At 50.1% G+C, this 18,624-nt stretch overlaps 6 protein-coding genes across 6 annotated transcripts; 1 reads left to right on the top strand and 5 right to left on the bottom strand.

The window, feature by feature from the left end:
• Positions 1-99: 99 nt before the first annotated feature.
• On the bottom strand, positions 100-3,117 carry Z518_01973 (uncharacterized protein; the record flags this gene model as incomplete). The annotated part of the gene is made up of 4 exons (XM_013419002.1): positions 100-742; positions 794-2,617; positions 2,668-2,855; positions 2,902-3,117. 4 exons carry the CDS (start codon positions 3,115-3,117, stop codon positions 100-102), a joined length of 2,871 nt encoding a protein of 956 aa, XP_013274456.1.
• A 463-nt stretch (positions 3,118-3,580) lies between these two features.
• On the bottom strand, positions 3,581-4,453 carry Z518_01972 (uncharacterized protein; the record flags this gene model as incomplete). The annotated part of the gene is made up of 1 exon (XM_013419001.1): positions 3,581-4,453. One exon carries the CDS (start codon positions 4,451-4,453, stop codon positions 3,581-3,583), a length of 873 nt encoding a protein of 290 aa, XP_013274455.1.
• Positions 4,454-5,440: 987 nt separating this feature from the next.
• Positions 5,441-6,714, bottom strand: Z518_01971 (uncharacterized protein; the record flags this gene model as incomplete). The annotated part of the gene is made up of 6 exons (XM_013419000.1): positions 5,441-5,478; positions 5,508-5,663; positions 5,776-6,100; positions 6,188-6,301; positions 6,384-6,464; positions 6,550-6,714. 6 exons carry the CDS (start codon positions 6,712-6,714, stop codon positions 5,441-5,443), a joined length of 879 nt encoding a protein of 292 aa, XP_013274454.1.
• Positions 6,715-7,498: 784 nt separating this feature from the next.
• Z518_01970 (uncharacterized protein) lies at positions 7,499-8,664 on the bottom strand (the record flags this gene model as incomplete). The annotated part of the gene is made up of 2 exons (XM_013418999.1): positions 7,499-8,049; positions 8,130-8,664. 2 exons carry the CDS (start codon positions 8,662-8,664, stop codon positions 7,499-7,501), a joined length of 1,086 nt encoding a protein of 361 aa, XP_013274453.1.
• Positions 8,665-9,080: 416 nt separating this feature from the next.
• Positions 9,081-11,073, top strand: Z518_01969 (uncharacterized protein; the record flags this gene model as incomplete). Its single annotated transcript, XM_013418998.1, has 4 exons — positions 9,081-9,164; positions 9,217-9,343; positions 9,411-9,536; positions 9,593-11,073. The coding sequence occupies 4 exons, from the start codon at positions 9,081-9,083 to the stop codon at positions 11,071-11,073; spliced, it is 1,818 nt and encodes a 605-aa protein (XP_013274452.1).
• A 271-nt stretch (positions 11,074-11,344) lies between these two features.
• Z518_01968 (uncharacterized protein) lies at positions 11,345-13,165 on the bottom strand (the record flags this gene model as incomplete). Its single annotated transcript, XM_013418997.1, has 3 exons — positions 11,345-11,664; positions 11,738-12,942; positions 13,002-13,165. 3 exons carry the CDS (start codon positions 13,163-13,165, stop codon positions 11,345-11,347), a joined length of 1,689 nt encoding a protein of 562 aa, XP_013274451.1.
• Positions 13,166-18,624: the final 5,459 nt, after the last annotated feature.

The following is an 18,624-nucleotide window of genomic DNA, read 5'->3' as shown; positions in this document are numbered from 1 at the left end:
CGTCGTGTCGTCGTCGTCGTCTTCTCACACACCCCTTTTTCATCCCTTATCAACTCACATCACTAAGCACGTCCCTAACGAGCTTTACTACACTCGATCCTAATATCCTGAACCACCATATCCCTCGTTCTCATTGTCACCGTATCGTCGCCGACCATATCCCTCATTCTCATCATCACCACGCCCATAACTGCCGCGAGACTCGTACTCGTCATCCCGCCCGCCCTCACCGTATCCATAACTCTGCTGACTGCCATATCTGCCGGCGGAACCGTACTCTTCCTCTCGGCCATAGCCCTGCTGGCTGCCATAACCGCCAGACGAGCCATATTCCTGCTCGCGACCTCCGCCGTATCCGCTAGGTTCGTAGCTGGACTCCTGGTGCCCGTAGCCAGAGCCGGAACCGTAGCCAGACCCCTCCTGTCGAGCATAGTGGCTTTCATATCTCCCGCCGCCATAGCTCGAGTATTCGGACTCTCGCTCCTGACGCCCGTAGCCCCCGCTTGAGCCATACTCGTTGTCGTCGCGTCGGCCGTACTCTTCACGGCGTTCCTGACGACCGTAGCCTTCTGCACCGTATCCAGAGGACTCTGTCTCATGGCGTCGCGAGCCGTACCCGCCAGAATAACCGCCCTCGTCGTCATCGCGTCGGCGACCGCCATAGGACTCGGACTCGTCATCACGACGGTATTCATGGCGCTGGCGACGGTCGTAAGAGTTGTCGTCATCACCGCCATATCGCCTAGTCATGTCAGTCTGTATTATCTCTCTGAGATTGGGAATAAGTACTCACCTAGCTTTCTCACCCGAACTAGTGTACTCTTGATGGTGACCCTCCGACGGCCAGTGACCAGCTGATTCACTCTGTTCGAATCGACTGTACTCGTGTTCATGGCCACTGCCATATCCCGTGGTTCGAGAGTGTTGGGCCTGGCCGTAGCGATCGCCAGACTGCGAGTGGCCGACCGGGGTGACGGTCTCGGTGTATGAGCCACCTTGCCCATAGGAGTCATGCTTGTATGTCTCGCGGTCTTGGTCGGGGCGTCCACCTAAAAAGTCACCTCCGATTTCACCGGCGATTCCTCCGACGAGAGATCCAAGGACGCCACCGCCGACAGCTTCGCCTGCCATCTTGCCAATCTTATCTGCGGGGGTGTTGGACTGTCGACCGCCATGGTTTCCCCCACCGAGGGCAGAATCGATTGCACCCAAGGCTCCACCTGCAATACCGCCGGATGACTGCTTGTTGTAGTTCAGATTGGCCATGCCGAGGGGACGATTGTTGCCGTGACCATGATCCTTGACGCCGGGTTTGTGATTCTTGCCTGTCTCGACACCCCGCCGGCTCAGCTGCTCGCGCAAGCCGTCCTTCTCGCGCTCGCTCTGGGCCCTCCACCATTCTTCCACGACGCCAAACATGAGACGGCGACCATCGCTGGCTCCATCTTGGCCGTAATCGCGCAAGGCTGGATGGTGGAGAACACCATGGATGATGCGGTTGAGGGTGCGTTCAATATCGATGCTGTTGTCATCCCAGCAGGCAACAATCTGTGGAACAACCCATTTGACGATTTGTCTGGCAACCTTGCCAGCTGGTTCGTTGAGGATGTTGGAAAAGTGATCCTTGGAGAGCATCGAGTGAGTTGGATCGGAGGAATCGTCATCATTGAAGACGATGTGCTGTTTGTCCAAGCTAGACTGGATGATCTCGTTGGATCCGGTATTGAGTTCCGATTTGACTTGATTGATGATGGGGACGACGTATGGAGCCAAGAGAGTGAAGACAAATTTGTTGACTTCCTCCTGAATCTGCTCGATAAGGTCTGGCAAGATGGGAATCTTTTCGACGGTCTCGGTGATCGACTGCATGACTTCGTCGTGCCACTCGATGACAGGATAGATTTGCTTCTGAACATCACTGAGATATCTGGTCCACTCCTCTGGTTCTCTTGGAGAGATGTGAGCATTCTGCATCTGGTGGTTGAGGGCGTTTTGTTTCAATTCGTCGGCTTTTCCCGCCTCATCCTTGTCACCAAAGACGCCAGAGGGCACTTTGTTCAGCAGGTCTTGAAGAATGCTATTGTCCTGGTTGCTGTTCTGATATTGTTGCATCGTACCTTCAAGCTCTTGAATTTCGGATTGAGTGGCCTTGTCATCAAACTCACCACAGACAGAGTGGAGGAAATCAACCCCGCCAAAAGTACCCGTAACGATTGGGTAGACAGGGTGTCGCACCTCGCGGAGATGGAGGGCAGTATTGCGGCCAACATGAGGGAAAACATTACGTTCGCCGAGTTCGATGAGGGCCAGTTCGACATAGTTGGAATGCGCCGCGTAGTCTTCAAGACAGTGACATCCGGTACCAAGAAGACGAAGTGCCTCATAAAGATCTTTCTTATTCTTGTTGCGAGAATAATGTCGGCCGAGCTCGATACATCGACCAAAGAGCTTTCTTACCAAACCGGCTGAAGTGTCAATGCCCATACCCTCAGAGGCGATGTAGTTCTTGAGTCCAGTCTGTGGGTTGATGGAGAGTTCACGGCGCTCGTCAATTGGGCCTCGGAGGCGACGATCATAGTGTCTGGCATCTTCATTGTCGGCATAATCCTTGGGGTTGCTATGACTTGTTAATTCGGTTTAATCTGTCCAATTGCCGGAGCAGCCTACTCAATATGTTCCTCAGGTCGATAACAACCCAGTCTCTGAGTAGTGACTTCGAATTCACCAGAACCATAGCCGAATGACATGAAACCAAGAACCCAGAGTAAGATACGGATAGCTTCGGCGCTGACATATTTGACGGTGCCGACGTCAACGGCTTGACTGTAATCACGTAGCCAATTGCCGAAATAGACCTGTTGAAATTAGCACGAGTTTGAGACCGCGCAAGAGTTAAAATACCCTCTTGACATCAAGTTTGCTGAATTTCTTTCCTCCCATGGCACGAGATGCTACAATAGTGAGCAGAGTATCTTCGAGATCGCCATGTCGCCAATTTTGGCCCTCGATCTTGGAGGTGGAGCCGATATTGCCTGCACCAAAGGCTTGAGCGGGTCTTGCCAGCAAGACAATGCTCACGGCACAGAGGAGGATGATCTGGGAGGATGACAGTGTCATGTTTGGCAGGATTCAATGGATCTGGTCGTCTCTTTCAAGGGGGTGGGTGTTTGGTATTGCAATCTGTCGGTGAATGGTGCGCCCTGGGGGAATGTCGGTGGGGTAATGGGGTCGAATAGATCAGGTTGAGAGATTCAGCCTAGATGAATAAAGGCCTGAAAGAGATATGCCCGAGAATGAGGTTGAAGTGGGAAGTTTGATGTCATCCAGCTGAACCAATCAAAGACAAACTCTGCCAACATGCGTCTTGGCAACGTTTCACATTACTCTGGCGAAATATCAATGAGATATAAAGTCGGCAAGGCTGTCTCACTGTTAGAGGCTATCCAGAAGGATTTCGTCACAGAGATCTTCGGGATTCCAGGCTGCGAAAAGAGATGTCACTTCAACTAAAACAGGGGTATATCACGTTCTTGGCATTTCTCACAAGGCTGCATTATATGTGCAGAGTGTCCTGTTCATCTCAACCAGAATCCTGAGCATTCGAGAGCCGCATGGCCTCCCGCCTCCTGGTCACCCAATCCCCCAATGGCTTCCAGATAGCTAGCTTCTCCGCCGGCGTAAGTGTGGCGGCAAGTCCGCTAGTAGATGTAGCCACAAACGTCTTCGCGCCAGCCCACAGTATATTTCCTTCCCCGTCCTTGGTCCTACCCACCTGCATCTCCTCGTGTTGCCAGCCCCAGTGGAAGTCTGGATCATTGAATTTTTTCTTTTCTTTCTTCATCATCCAGATCGCTTCCCAGATCCCTTTGCCAACAATGGCTACAGCTTCTGGTTTGAATTCGGCTATTTTCCTTTCAAGAATGACAGCCCCTTCCTCCAGCTCCTGCCGACTCAATCCATCACCACTTCTCGTCGGCCGGGCACAGATATTGGTGTTTCCGATCAGGTAGAGATCCATAAGGCCGCGTGTCTCGGATGGCTGATGTTTCCTGGGGGTAATGCCACTGGAATGAATGATATTCCAAAATCGATTGGAGTGATGTGCATAAGCATGGCCAGTTGCAGCTGTCGTAAGTCCGGGATTGAGGCCGATAAATACCAGAATGAGTCCGGGTCGCAGGCTATCCACCAAATTATTGACGGGACTGTATGGATCTCGTGCTGACCGCTCTTTGGTTGTGCTTCGTCTTTTCTTCAGTTTCGGTGTCATGGGGGAATCCCCTCGAGTCGAATCCTCGCTGTGTGACCCGGATACCACCCCCTTCGCATATCTGTTCTCATCCTCGTCCGAAGTAGACCGCGTCAGAGGGGATCGTTTTCTCCGTTGGGGTCTGGAGGGACTGGGGGAGGTAGGGCGATCAGCAAGACGAGTAGAGCGTCGCTGTCCGTTCATAGTCGTGGGAGGGGAGTATTCAAACTGCTTCAGTCGAGCTTTGAAAGCGGCTTGGACAGAATTAACTTGAGGCCTTTCAAGGAGATGCCGGACACCGAACCTGGGTCTTGAGTGGACGAGGCAGAACGGGCAAAAAGAGAACCGCTAGAATCCTCTGCTGGAATCAATGCATCTTCTGTACCTGTGTTAATGCTCATTGCTGCCTGCAAAGCAAGAGAGCGAATTTCATGGACGCGGATCGCCTTGCACAGTCGTCACGTCGGGAAGATTGCTAATACATAGCGTTTTGGTGCGAGATCCATACCCTGGCCGCCGACCCACCGCAATAATTATCGAACGAACCGTTGTCTCAGGGGGCTGCCTTCGGGTGACGCGTGGGATAGGATTGCTTGGGGACGATGGCGAGGCTGCCCTAATTAGCAAGTCCGGGCTGCTTGGCTGTATTTTGCCCAGTGTCTTCATCTGCGCTCAGCCAATCACAACAGGCATACTCCAGAAGTACACATTACTACCCTGGGAAACTCATACAATATACTTTGTCTATGGTATAACACGACTGCCTGTCGTACTTTTTGTCTTATGTATCTGTGATCACCCGAATAATGTCTTCGCCGTCGTTTTCTCCCTCGCCCATAAGGTCCCATGGATATCCCATACGGCTGATCCCGGCCAGCTTTCTGCAGCCCTTCGAACGATCTTGACATCAGCATACTCCGCCCATCAAATATAGGCCCCTCAGTTATCGAATCCAAAAATTGAACCATCTCGCCCACAGCATACAGCTCACCAAGTACCACAGGGAGGATATCATGGAAGGCTGACCTATAATATTCATCCTTGCTCAGCATCAGTCTTTCTTGTTCCGAATTTTTGAACAAATATTTCCACACCAGGAATAAGGGACAGATGCATGAGTCATCGATAGGCCATGCTTAAATCCTTGCATGGTTTTGGGGTACTGATTCCTCGGAATGGCGGAGGACCTCTTTAGACCACGTCTTGCAACAGCAGAACCGAGAGGGGGTCTGGAAGAACTTGAAGAATTCGTACTAACCTGATTCGAAAACGACTTTGTTCTTCAAGGTTCCAATATTAGAAATGGAGACTTCAACGACTTCGTTGTGCCTGAGGAAGCGTCTGGGCTTTCTGAATGCTCCCACACCGGATGGAGTTCCTGTCATGACCGCTGTGTATGCCGGAATGGTTGTTCCTAGACATTTGTCCATTGATGTCAGCGCTCGATCTCGGTAAACAATCCAGCCGTTTCTTATACGGGAAGCTGACACTGGGAAACGTTGGTCCTGGTCCTTTGCCCTGCTCACCTTGACTCATATGGCTGAGGATCCTGGCCGGGCTAAACACGACATCGCTCAGGTATTCGACGTCCTGCATCACTTCCCCATTGACTTTGGTAGTGAGTTGAACACCTTTACCATCGTTGAAGATCTTGGGGCTGACTAAGACTGGACCCATGGGTGCGAACTTGTCGAACGCTTTGGCGTAGAAAAACTGCCCAGACGACATCTCAGGCAATTGAAACATGCGGCAGGAAAGGTCGTTGCCAATCGTGTACCCGAGAATGTAAGACTTGGCCTGTTCTTCGGTCAAGTCACGACATTCTTTTGAAGTCACGAAGACTAGCTCTCCCTACACGTAGCATGTCAGAGGCAGACCAAGAATTGTACCGTGTCGTCTCGGTCTTTCGTTGCGGGATGATGGAGTTCATTAACTTACCTCCCAGTCAGGGAAAGCTTTTGCGCAAAAGTCATTAATTGGGATATCCTCGTCGGGATTGGCCAAGGAAGCAGCAGGCTTTGTCCATAAAGGAGGATTCGATGGCACTTTGAGCTGAAAAGTTTGTCAGACTTGGATCACCAGATGATATCATAAGTAGAGAGCACTAAGATTCCCCGATTGTAATCAGACTTACACTGGCTTCCTTTGCATGAGACTTGTAATTCAATCCGACACAGTATATCGGGACTTTAGGATCAGGCACGGGAGCAAGTAACTGGAAAGAGATCAATGAAATTTTTTTTTTTTTTTTTTTTTTTTTTTCCCCTGGCCCGGCCTAGCCTTTGGGATCAAATGCCTACCTTGTCGATGGTAAGTTTCTTGCCATTCCGATCGTTCTGCAGGTCTTCAAAAGTGCCGAAGGCCTTGACTTCACCTTCCAATGTCTGCGGCGTATCGACGTTGGCAAAATAGGTTCTCCCATCCTCCTTAGATTGAAATCGTATGAGACAAGTCACATTCGACATTTCCGGTTTGGGTCCAAGATCACAATCAGAGTCAATCAAGTACAGCAATTGAGTCCGCGGGGCTCGAGAAAAGAAGACCACCGTAATAAATCTGTACGTTTCTCTTCATACCGGCAAGTCTGAGGAAGTGCATCATCCATTGCATGGCGCAGCACAGTTTCAGATGGCAGGAGCCCCAAGCCGAGGATTCGGAAGCATACGTTGTACCGATTTTCAGTTCCCACATTCCCACAACGACAGGATTGACTTTCGGTATATAGGATATCCCGCTCCCCGGCGGGACGCGCAGAACAACGTCTTGTATAGGTCGTCGTGACTTGTCGCATGATGCAGTGGGCCGAGGAATGATTGGTGTTGATAATATAGGCTTTCTGACTGCCGGGACATCCTGTCCGTGTGGGACGAGGCGGAGAGCTAAAATGACGCCGGAATATCTATGCGACCCACCGGAAATCCAGAACTGGTGAAGTGGACGTAAGCAAGGCATCGCGAGCCTCATGGATATGAAGTCATCCCGTGGCTGTACCAAGTCGTGTCTTGTGGTTACGGTTCTCTGAAAACGGCCCAGATGGGAAGGCTCCGTGGGTACGAGATGCGATTTACTGCAACGGGCAGAAAATATGCCGAGCTAGAAAGTTCTAATGAAATCGCATTCACATGTTTAACGGACCGCAGCTATTGTATACAGATAAGTTTCACATTACGCCAATTTAGCCTGCTCTTGAACCCCAAAAACGCCATACCCAAGATGTGTATTGTGTTTGTCTAAATCCATTGCCAGTCCTTAGTTGAGAGGAACGATAGTCCCATCAGTACCAAAGTCCTTTGGCAGTTCAGGTCCCCAGACCGAAAGAGGTCCAACAACCTCTCTCCTGGTTTCCACGTCGGTATTGACAACATCACCATCGGCATAATGCTCAATCTTATAACCACTGGGGTCTTGCCAGTAATCAAAGATCTGACTTCCCAAAACATGACGACCAACACCCCAAACACTCTTCCATCCTTTCTTTGCCAGCCACTCGTGACCAATAAGTTGAGTATCAAAATCAGCGACTTCGTAAGAGCTGTGATGAATGTAGGTTTGCTTGACATCGGGGGGGGCTCTTTGAAGGAAGAGAATGTGGTGGTCTGACCACTCCTTTCCAAGGTCCAGATGGATAAATGTCAGGACGTCGATATTCGAAAATTGTGGATGGTATAGAATATCGGTTGGGACAAAGTTAAAGTTGGATGTATAGAAGGTGAGCTCTTGGTCGAACTCCTTGCACACGTATCCATAATGGCCGAGTTTGTGCACAAGAGCTGGACCACTGTGATATCGCTGGAATTGTCCTGCATGAATTTTGTCAGTAACCGATCTTGGCTAGGGTTCGTCTGGTAAAGGGGGAGGGGGGAGAGAAAGTAGCACATACCCAGTCTGTGTTTTTCAAAAGGCAAGTTGTATGGGCCTTGATGTTCGTGTGTAGCGGTCGGGACTTCGGTCGTGTCCACCTCTCTCGGAGTTTGTCCATAAACGACGTGCATGAAAGTGCCATTTGGGCGGGCAAACGTGATGATTTTTCCGCCTCCAGGTCCGTCCAGATCTTTCAATTGCGCGCCCTCGATCTTTTTGGCCTTCTCGAATTGCTCTTCAGATTGGGCCACAAATGCGCCACCTCCAAAATGTGGTTTGCCGTCCTTGCTCTTCTTGGCGACGTAGACGTATTGGTCTTTTCCATATCCCCGGAAGTAGATGGTGTCTTTCGTTTCGTGAGCCTTCACAAATCCAAAATCCTCTGCAAATTTGGCGAACTTCTTCAGATCTGGGTGCTCAAAGTAAACGTGTGAAAGCCGTGCCAGTTGGACCTTGGATGGGTCATTTTTGATCTCAGGAATAAGCATCGTGGGCACAAGACGTTCTCGAATAAATCGCGGTAGATAGCCCAGGATAGTCAGAACAGCAGACATTTTCCAGACGGAAACGAATAGAGATGTGCGACAGAGCAGTCTGAATAGCCTTTTAGCAACATCATCCCCAGAGTCCATAAATGCAGTCCAGCGGGGACGCCTAACGCCACACCATCATCGTATGCGAGGTTGTGGATCGTCCGCGGATCATCTCAGCGCGGCTATGTTAGCGTATCGCCATATGGTTGAATTCCAGGCCTCGGTTTCAACAGATTTCACCACAGATTGCCACGATTGGATATTGTCTGGGATGAGAGCTTTTCTCGGAACTAGCTGATTCCATTTCCTTTACCGGCATCACTATCGGTGACCGATACTCGAATAGGCTTCAACTCCTTTCCATAATAGATCCTGGCCGGCGAATATTAAAACCAGAGGACGATGGGAATGGTCGGTGCTGTGTCAAACAACCCATCATGGAGCAAACACCCGTTGCCATTGTTGGAGCAGGGCCATCAGGTCTCGCACTCGGCCTTACTCTAGCCAATCATGAAATTAATGTCAGTTTGTTCAACCCCTTTTTTGGAAGGCCACATTCTGATGCAGCGACAGTCCATCATTCTTGAGAAGGAAGCCGGTATCACAGAAGATCCCCGGGGCGTGTTTCTCGCAGGTGATGCTGTTCGAATTTTGTACAGCCTTGGAATAGCCGACGAGGAGATGGCCATCATTGGACATCGTAAGATTCAATCCCCGTCCCGGAGATTTGGTGAAATCGCCATCTCTAACACTGTGTGATCTCATAGAAGTCGAAGACGTCAATTTTCACCGGACCAGCTTCAAACAAACTCCCTTCTATCAATTGGATATTAGACGGGATGGCCTCAAGCAGACTGTGCCGGACGGTATTCTGCAATCCCAACCCAAACTTGGTGGGTAGAAACGGGTTCCAAGCGGAGTTGTGTGATATCTAAACAATCCTTTTTAGAGGCGGCTTTGCGAGACAAGGTCAACCAGTCAAAATTTTGCGATTTGAGAGAGAACTGCGAAGTGGTATCCAGGATCGAAGTGGACGATGGTGCGATTGTCGAGTACACCACAGACGGCACAACCAAGAGAGTCAAATGCTCCTTCCTGGTGGGCGCAGACGGCAAGAGGGGTGTCGTGCGCAAACACTTTCTTGAGAAGCAAGCGAATATCAAACAGAGCACTGGATTGATGCAATATGAAGGGTGTTGGGTTGCCTCCAACCTCAAACTGTCGCCTCCCACCCCCGCAACACACCCGGACTTTCCACTCTGGCGGTTTGGATATACACCAGAAGATGTTTATGACTTGTTTTGGCCCAAAGGATGGCATTTTTGTTGTCCTCCCGGTAAGCCAACAGCAGCCGGACGGTTTGGACCCCATCGCGACAGATTCTGGCGTCATGAGTTCAGGGAACCAGACTGGAATGACTCGATGGACGCCGAAGCGTTGTTGTGGGAGCACATCACACCGATGATCACCCATGACCGTGACGGCTCGAGATCTTTCGGACAGTCGGTCACATTTCCACGCGACTGCATCGAAATTGTGCGTTGCCGACCCTTCACGTTCACCCAAAGGGTCGTTAACAAATGGCATCACAAACGCATCATCCTCATTGGGGACGCCGCACACGTCTTTCCTCCATTCGGTGGCCAAGGTATCGCTTGTGGTGTGCGTGATGCTCATGGGTTGGGTTGGCGTTTGGCAGTTCTGATCCGACAGCCGAATGTAAAGGACTCTCTGCGCGACGAAATGCTCAATGCATGGGCGAGTGAACGCCGCCAGGGGGTGGACGATTCGACCAGACTCACGATGATGAATGGCGAGCTTTGCAACGAAGAACCCAGTTGGAAATTCTTCACCATGCGGATGATGATGGGTCTCATGTATTATCTCCCCCTCGGTTTCCAACATCCCCTGGAGCGTGCGGAGCGAAACGGATTTCGACCAACGAAAAATGGATGCTACCTGGCAGAATTCAACGGGGGAGGCAAAGTGGCGCAGGTATATCTTCGATCCAACACGCGTGGCATCATTCTGTCCGATGAAGCATTAAAGAGAGGACCTTCGGCTATGACACTGCTGGTCATTGGAAACTTCGACGCCAATGAGAGCGCTGAAATCACACGGGTCCTGCGAGATGCCAACCTTTCGGAGTCACTACTCTCGGAGAAATCCCTGGTCTTCATCGAGTCGACACTGTCAAACCACACGGCCATCCAGAGTCCCGAGAGATTTGTTGTACCTGCTCAGTCGGAGCTCGTTGGACATCCGACACGTCCAGGATACGATGCCGATGCATACGTCTCATATTTGGGATGGGGAACTAAATACGCCATAATCCGACCCGATTATATTGTCTTTGCCACCGCCCGCACGCTCACGCAGCTGCAAGACTGCATCCGATTGCTGAAGGAACGTTGTGATCCTCCGAACTAGATGGGGATCGTCAGAAAATCCTTCCACTCAACGTTGAAGATGTGGATACGACTACCGTGCGATTACCAAAAAGTTGAACGGTATAGAGATCCAAGCAAGTTTATATTCATGAGGGGCCAAATACCTCGATTTTGATGACCGAGCATACTCTATCATAGCGCAGAACGTCCGAAATGGTGCTTCTATCATTCATGGTCAACTGACTTGTCCCAGCGGAGGAAATATTGGGAGGCAAATGAGTTACCTATACAAACAAGGTCCTAAGTTACTCTCATTGGAATTCAAATATAGAATTCCATAATTGCGATCCTCCATTACTTTGCGAGCGCGGTTTCTGAGCTTGAGCTATCAAACTGGGATCAAAACTACTGTCAAACAGCGTCATATGGTCCATCGTCCCATTTCCGCCCACGGGCGCTAATTGGCTCGTCGTTGGGAAAGCCGGAGGAGGAGAATGATGAGTTTGACCGAGAATGGAGCTTGCGATCGATGGCAGAGACTCGTACGGAGCTCGAGATCGGTCTAAGAGACGATCAATTTCACTGAGGGACTGAACGCGTGGAATCCTTTCGGAGTTTTGCTGATACAGTGCTATAATTGTCAGAACAGGATGGAACAACTATACAGGGGGGAAGAAGAAGGAAGAGGGGAAAGGAGCACACACCAATCAGGGTTTGAGGCAAGGCCCATATACAGGCGAAATTCTGCAGAAATTGCAATAAGACAAATTTCTGTGCTTCCAATTGTCCCTGCGGACCAATCCCAACGGCAAGGTCACTGACCTGGAAGTGACATATTAAACTCAACGTGGTATATGCAATAAAGCATATCGCGGGATCAACCGTCGAACAGTACTGGGCATCCCAGTGACTAATGGTTGTAATCACATCCTGGCAATCTTCCATGACCTGGCGCCACCGGAGTAATCGATGTGGCTTTGCTTTATCTATATACAATGAGGTGGATGTAAGAATACGGGCAAAGTGGTATTGAAGGAGGCAGACCAGCCGGGCGTGATGATCGACGCCCGATTCATTGTTGGCGGCGTTTCTCGCCGGGTCAAGATATCCCGGAGGCATGCAAGATTGTATCATCGAGAGATGTTGCTCGAGGGCCACAAGGCGACGACTGAGTCCTTTGGAAGCACTCTGCCGAGACAATCGGAACAGCGCCCCCGCTTCCCTGAGAATCGTGGTCGTGATGATGTGTGTGTTGAAGTTGAGGGTCTGAGGTCGTGGAATAACCTCCTTGAGGGTCTTCCAGAGTGAGTCGGGTTCGTCGGAGAGAAAGACAAGATCATCCGGAGCATCTCGATCAAATGCCGAGGCAGTCAAGGGAGAATTGACCAGGGCCGTCTGGATACTGCTCAACTCGATAACAAAGGGAGTCGAGGCACTGATATTGGAGTACGAGTCCAGACAGTATATGCACCACCAGACATACCTCCATTGTTCCAGAACCGAAGGGTCCGAAATGATCGAGGACAAGGGATTGTTGGGGTTATCAATCTGGTGTAGACCACATTGGTACGCTTGGCGGGATAGTTGGCCAATTCTCATCCACGCCCGTGGCCCAGGTCGCTGGTGGAATTCATAGTAAGCGAGAAGGCATGCACGTTGAAAATTATCCAGCGACCCGAGACCTCCTAGGTGATCGTTGGTATTGTAGTCCAAATCCAATAATTTTTCCAGGCAATAGTCCAGGTGGGCCTGGTTGCACAGAAGCGCGACTCGGGTGATTTTGGCGCTGAGTACAACCAGCGTGACCACCAGGTTATGATCTACCGCGGCGATGCTGTACCGGTGGTAAAAGTCAGTCTCCTTAAGCAGAGGGATGGCGGGGTGAATGTATTTGAAAAAGTAGCCCAGCCTGGAATACAAGCACAATCAGCTATCAGGCCCCGAGGTCTTTTCCGTACTCTACCTTACAATTCGACCTCTTGTTCCACCGACAAACCGGGATCAATGGGTTGAGCGAAACCGCTCATCGAATTTACTGGACTGCTGTCCGATGGCAGACTCAATGAGTCTTGGATTGATATCATTCCTGGTATTGGGGCTGTCGATGTCGGCTCACTCAGAGGCACTGGCATGGGATTATTTGGCGAAGCGTGAAACTGGTCTACACCGTCAAGGCCATCGGAAACGAGGCCGGGAGGAGTGGTTGATACCACTGGCCAGACAATCAGTCAGTTCCAGCGGCCAGCGCGAAGTCAGCATCGCGTACCTTCGGCAGCCTTCTTTCGATAGCCTTTGGCAGGGCCAGGCTTCCGTTTCGTCCAAGAGTAGATGCACCGATGGCCGCTTTCCAGGCATCGAGAACATGATGGGCGGACCAAATCACCTACATGTGATGCGTCAGTAGGGGCTTGCAGCAGATTCTTGTCGTTGATTGTGTCTTCGTACACTTGACCTTTTTCCTACAATCGTTGTCAGCTGGGCTCGGAGATGTTCCGAATCAGGTCAAGACTTACTGGATGCATCGATCACAGACGCGGGTGCTGGAATTGGACTCCATCGGGATGAATACAGGACGATGATCGACCCTCTCCGCTTGATACTGTGCCCCTCTGCTCAATGCGGGAGGCTGCTTTCGATGCTCGACAGAATATTGTGAGCCCACGACCCAAAAAACCTGGAGAGCTTGCGAGGCATTTATGGAAATGAATCGGCCAGCCAATTCAGTATTGATCACAGTTGCGAGCCAAGGTCTAGCGAACCTTACACTTTAGGCTGACTACTTTCAGGGCCGTCTCTTGGCCGAATGTCACGTGCCTCGTTCTTTTTCACCATCTTCCCGTCTCACACCTTCCACCCCCCCTCTTTTAACTCCCCCTCTATTTCCTTCACTCCGAGCCGAAGTTCCAACGCGCTAGAATGAAATAGGCAATTGCAACATCCGTCTTCTCTGGATTCATAGACGAGAGTCCAGACCATTTTGGTCCTAGCCGCTTCCTTTTATTCTGGAATTTTTACGAGTTTTGAATGCCCTGAGTTCAAAAGGACCTCCTGCGGACCAGAAGCCGACCTGAGCAGGCCTCCCGACTTGTTGAGCTTCATAACTATTTATGACATTCAACGATCTAACCTCTAGTCAAACCTGCTCGATCCTAAGCCTGCCTGACGACCTCAAAGGTTTCCCATGCTTGTCAGATCCGAAGATATCAAACTGTGCTATCACGAGGCTCGGCGGAGAACTCCATCTGCACCCACCAAGACAACACATCAGACAGTGGCATAGCCACTGAGAAGAGAAGGAGAATCAATGCCACACCAATGGGCATTTATTCGTCTCAGTGGCGACGTCATTGATACTGGGGCGTTAACTGAATTGGCCATCCGGCGGTGAACTGAAGCATGACTTGGTCATGGCCTAGAAGCCCCTAACTATCTCAAACGTTGCCCAAGAAGGCAGCTCTGGAACCGTTCCGCCTTGGCAGGAATGTGCTGACTTCGCATCAAGGCGCATTCGTTTCGATGAAACTCTCTAGCATCAACTCTGTCACCCGCATACCCGGCCCAGGAAGACGGATCCGACTTAGTCAGGTGCTTGAAGACCATTCAGGCCCCTTGTCATCAAGCAGCCAACCGACAAGCCTCCTGAGGAGTAGGAGGTTGTCTTACAGTGTTTTTTTTTTTAAATTTCGACCGCCCTGCATTACTTCGGGCCGATTTAGTCAGGTCATGAGCATGTTGCATTCAACGCTCTTCATGGCCGCAAAACTATCAAGGAGGTTGAACGGATGAATGACGGCCAAAGACACCTTTTGATCCTCCATCTCATCGGAATCGAAGCCTGTCGCGCCACGAGTCTCGCTAGAAGAAACTAAATTGCCGTAACGAGGCGGCTTCGAGTCAGCAGAGATAAACGCGGGCTCGAATGCCGAGGACATGTAGTCACATGTTAGTCACGTGATGGTACTATGTACCGGTCGACATCTGCGGTTATTCCGGAGAACAAGCTGGTCATCACATGTGCTAGAACAGCGACTCGATTTCGACAAATATGCGAGAAGTGATCACCATGGTGGTGAGACTTGCTATGGCGCCTTCATGGATGCACCAAAGCCGACTAACTGATATTACTGCATTCGATTCCGCCCCCCGTGTGGACTTGATGCAGTCTCTTAATTATCATCGGCGGCTTGCACCCGCTCCTTGGAGTCACTCCCATTGCTGGGGAGATGTCCAACAGCGCTGACCACGGCCCCCTAGGCCGCAGACTCGAAACCACCGTTCTTATGAAGCTGGTCTGGACGAAGAGGGACACGAGCCCTTATTATGCTTCAAGGTATGACAAATCTTTGATCCTCATGCGTCCCCCAAAACTTTTTTAGGCGATTCGATCTTCAGGCATTACAATACATTGGGATACGTCGGAAGTTCCGCGGCATATCCGCCGGGAGTTCCACCTGACTCGAATCACCCAGCATATTCATAGTTTAGTTCATATTGGGCAAGATCGGCGCTTTTCTCCTTGCCACCTTCGACGTCGAATCCAGAGCACCTGTACTGTAATATCTCGCCCCATCGAAATCATTTTCAGAAGCTCCCGTAGCTACTGTGACCATGACGCCCATTAGGCCTGGTTGGGACTAGCCCACTAGAACACTCGTCGACCACCTTCTTTCGACTCCTTGCCCACCCTCGCAACCCTCTCAAGAACCAAGTCTGACAAACAACAATACGGACTACTTCAGCCAAGCTTTGCTATTGTGGCATTCCCTTCTTCATTTTTCTTCCCTCTCCTGCACCAGATAGGATAGCTGCCATCTTTATAGCCTTTCCTGCATTCCCGCAATGGTTTTGAAAACTGCTGATTGTAGATTTCACCACCTCAGTTTCCACATCCGTAGTAAAATTGGGTGATAGATGAAGCTCTCGAACCAAACTTCGCCACCTTATTTGCTGTACCAATGGTATCACTGATGATGAAAACACGGGACATTTGAATGATAGTCGGGAGTCGGACACTTTGAGTTTGATTGATCATGGATTGATTGGGGTTAATGCTGACGTAATGCCTTTTTGGTACCTTCAAGCTCGGCTAGCTGACGATCCAATTCTTCCGCTTTCGGCCGAATCTGCCGAACCTGCCGAACCTGCCGAACCTGCATCCCACCTCGCTGCCGAACTTTTCTGATCTTGGTCTGTTAAAAATCGAAAAGCCCACACGCAGGCTTTTACGCTACGACGTCGGTTAATTGTCAGATTCAATTTGCTCGGTTTAATAAATAATCCCTTCCCCCCATTTTCCCCCAAATTTTTGGGATTTTGTGTGCGATTGTGGGCGTGATTTTGATAAGAGCGGAGCTCGGTATAGGTGTGGAGAAGAAGAATTTAGGGATGGGCATGTTTCTGAGAAAGAAAACATCACATACCTCACTAGTCAAGTTGGCGGCCTGCTCAATATATTCCTTTCGGATAGGTCCTGCCTTGCCGCATTTATAATACTTCTTTACTAGTGCCATTTTTGAATCGATGGGAGGGACAGGCGGAAGAGATGTCAAATGAGCAAGCTGACGCAAGTTCTATTTTGGAAGTTGCTGATTGTGCAAAGCTGGACTTGAGAATGAGCGGTGGCCGATTGCTGAGTGGAAGGGCCCTAACGGCGGAGACTGAGAAGACTAAGCGAAAGACTCCGGGTGGGGATTGTGAGAGAGAAAGTCCAGCGATAGATATATCTACATATATCTAAGTCCATGACTCTATGACAACCTCAGGAGATTGATTCTGGAACTCAACAGATTTCTACCCAGCACTGTAGCCGTAGCCTACTGGGATGGAAGACTCACCTCTGGGCGCCGCAGCCTCGTTGACAAATTCGATACAGCAAATAGGATGTTGATCTTGGCCAATTCTAGCAGGAATTTTGAGAGAACTGCAATTCTGATTCTCAATAACCTGCAGATCCCTACCATGGATCTGCCCAGACCATCTCATCTCCGCAGAAAGATCTTTGGGCAAAGGCTCCGATTCCCACAGGAACCATTTCTGCCGGCCACAAGGATTGCCATGAGGACAGATGAGAGACTGAAAACTTGAATCGCTTATAATCACTGCTTCTTCTCTGAAGCTCAAGCTGTACTCGGTCAAATCAAAAGTAGAATTGTTTCAATGAATGCAGTTTGGGAGTGTTTCTTCCAGAGCCAGGAAATCGGAATTCTCATCCGAGGTTGGGGCCCAACTCGATGCTTTGGGGTAAATCTCCCAAAAACGCTTACCATTGGCCAGCCTTGTCAACTGTTGGGAAATTCTCCGATATAGACCCACACCATTTGGGAGGCGTGCTACCACTTCAATTCGCTTGTAACAAACTCCGAAAGATGCGCTGAGTCAGTGAACAGTTTCTGCAAGATGATATGGGAGCAAAGGGTGAGCTGAGGAGGAAATGAGAGCGGTTTTGCGGGCTAAACCTTGTGGTCGGCCCCGTTCGCATTAAACAGATTCGTAGTAATCTGACGTTCAATGGAATGTATGGAGCTGGAAGCGGAAGACTACCTGCTGGTAATGATGGCAAACACAAAGGCCGAACAAATTCCGGGTCAACGGGAGATCGGCATTGGAGCTTGTAGATGCTGGGTAGTCAGGCTGCGTTTCTCCTGTCTGTAGAGTTTGTTGCAAAAACTGTATACCTCGTCTGCAACGACATTGAACATACAGCCAGAACACTCAGACAGGGAAATATACGGTCAGAACTCTTTTTTGAAGAGCGAACTTGTAAGGTATGTCCCCCTGCGGCATTTGGACAGCATTTACTAGCTATTGAAGTGAGAAAATACCTCTCGTTACTCGAAGCAAGGTTCCCTCTGGCCCCCTTGCTCCTTCTTCTGCTTCTCCTCCTCTTGAGTTCTCACCTTGTGTCTGGCATACGATTCCAGTACATCTCCTGGCCTTTGTACTATATCCCACTTGGAAGAATGATGCCACTCGGCGATCTACTGACATTAGGACAAACATGCCAGACCAGGAAGCCGACAACCTTCGAATCACCTACGAGGAGCATATTACCTCCACACCTCCTCAATCGCAATTAGTCGATGTTATGTTCACTACCTCACTACCATTTGGATCATTGCCTAACTTCCACCCCTTCATATCATGAGGATTCCACCCTGGGACACTCTAACAAATGATCCAAGGGTTTTATATGTAGCCTTCAACACGGCCCCAGTTTCGTTCCGGCATCCAAAGTTCCTCTCCAGATATGACTTGTACTTAGCCAGATACTTGACGCTAAATTTGAACGGTTTTCTCATGCAAAACAACGTTCCATAACATATCCGTCATGCCCAAAATTCACCTTCTTCATGAAAATGTCCAGCTACATCTACAGGTATAATCAACCGGACGTATGTATAGGCAGTTCAAGCCATCGCTGGGACGGCTTCCTGGAGAGCGATTCTCTAGCCCGTTTTCTTCCCTCGGCGCCTTCCCAGAGGACATCATCGGCGCATGCTCAGACATTGAGGAGGATGGGAGAACAATTGCTGTAGCGACCGAGACCGAGGAAAGGGGGAAGGGAAGGGAAACATGGAGGAGGATGAAGATA

Source organism: Rhinocladiella mackenziei (assembly GCF_000835555.1).
Source record: "Rhinocladiella mackenziei CBS 650.93 unplaced genomic scaffold supercont1.2, whole genome shotgun sequence".
In the NCBI taxonomy this organism is placed as follows: domain Eukaryota; kingdom Fungi; phylum Ascomycota; class Eurotiomycetes; order Chaetothyriales; family Herpotrichiellaceae; genus Rhinocladiella; species Rhinocladiella mackenziei.
The sequence above is the reverse complement of the archived record's forward strand: the minus strand, read 5'-3'. Positions and strand labels throughout refer to the sequence as shown.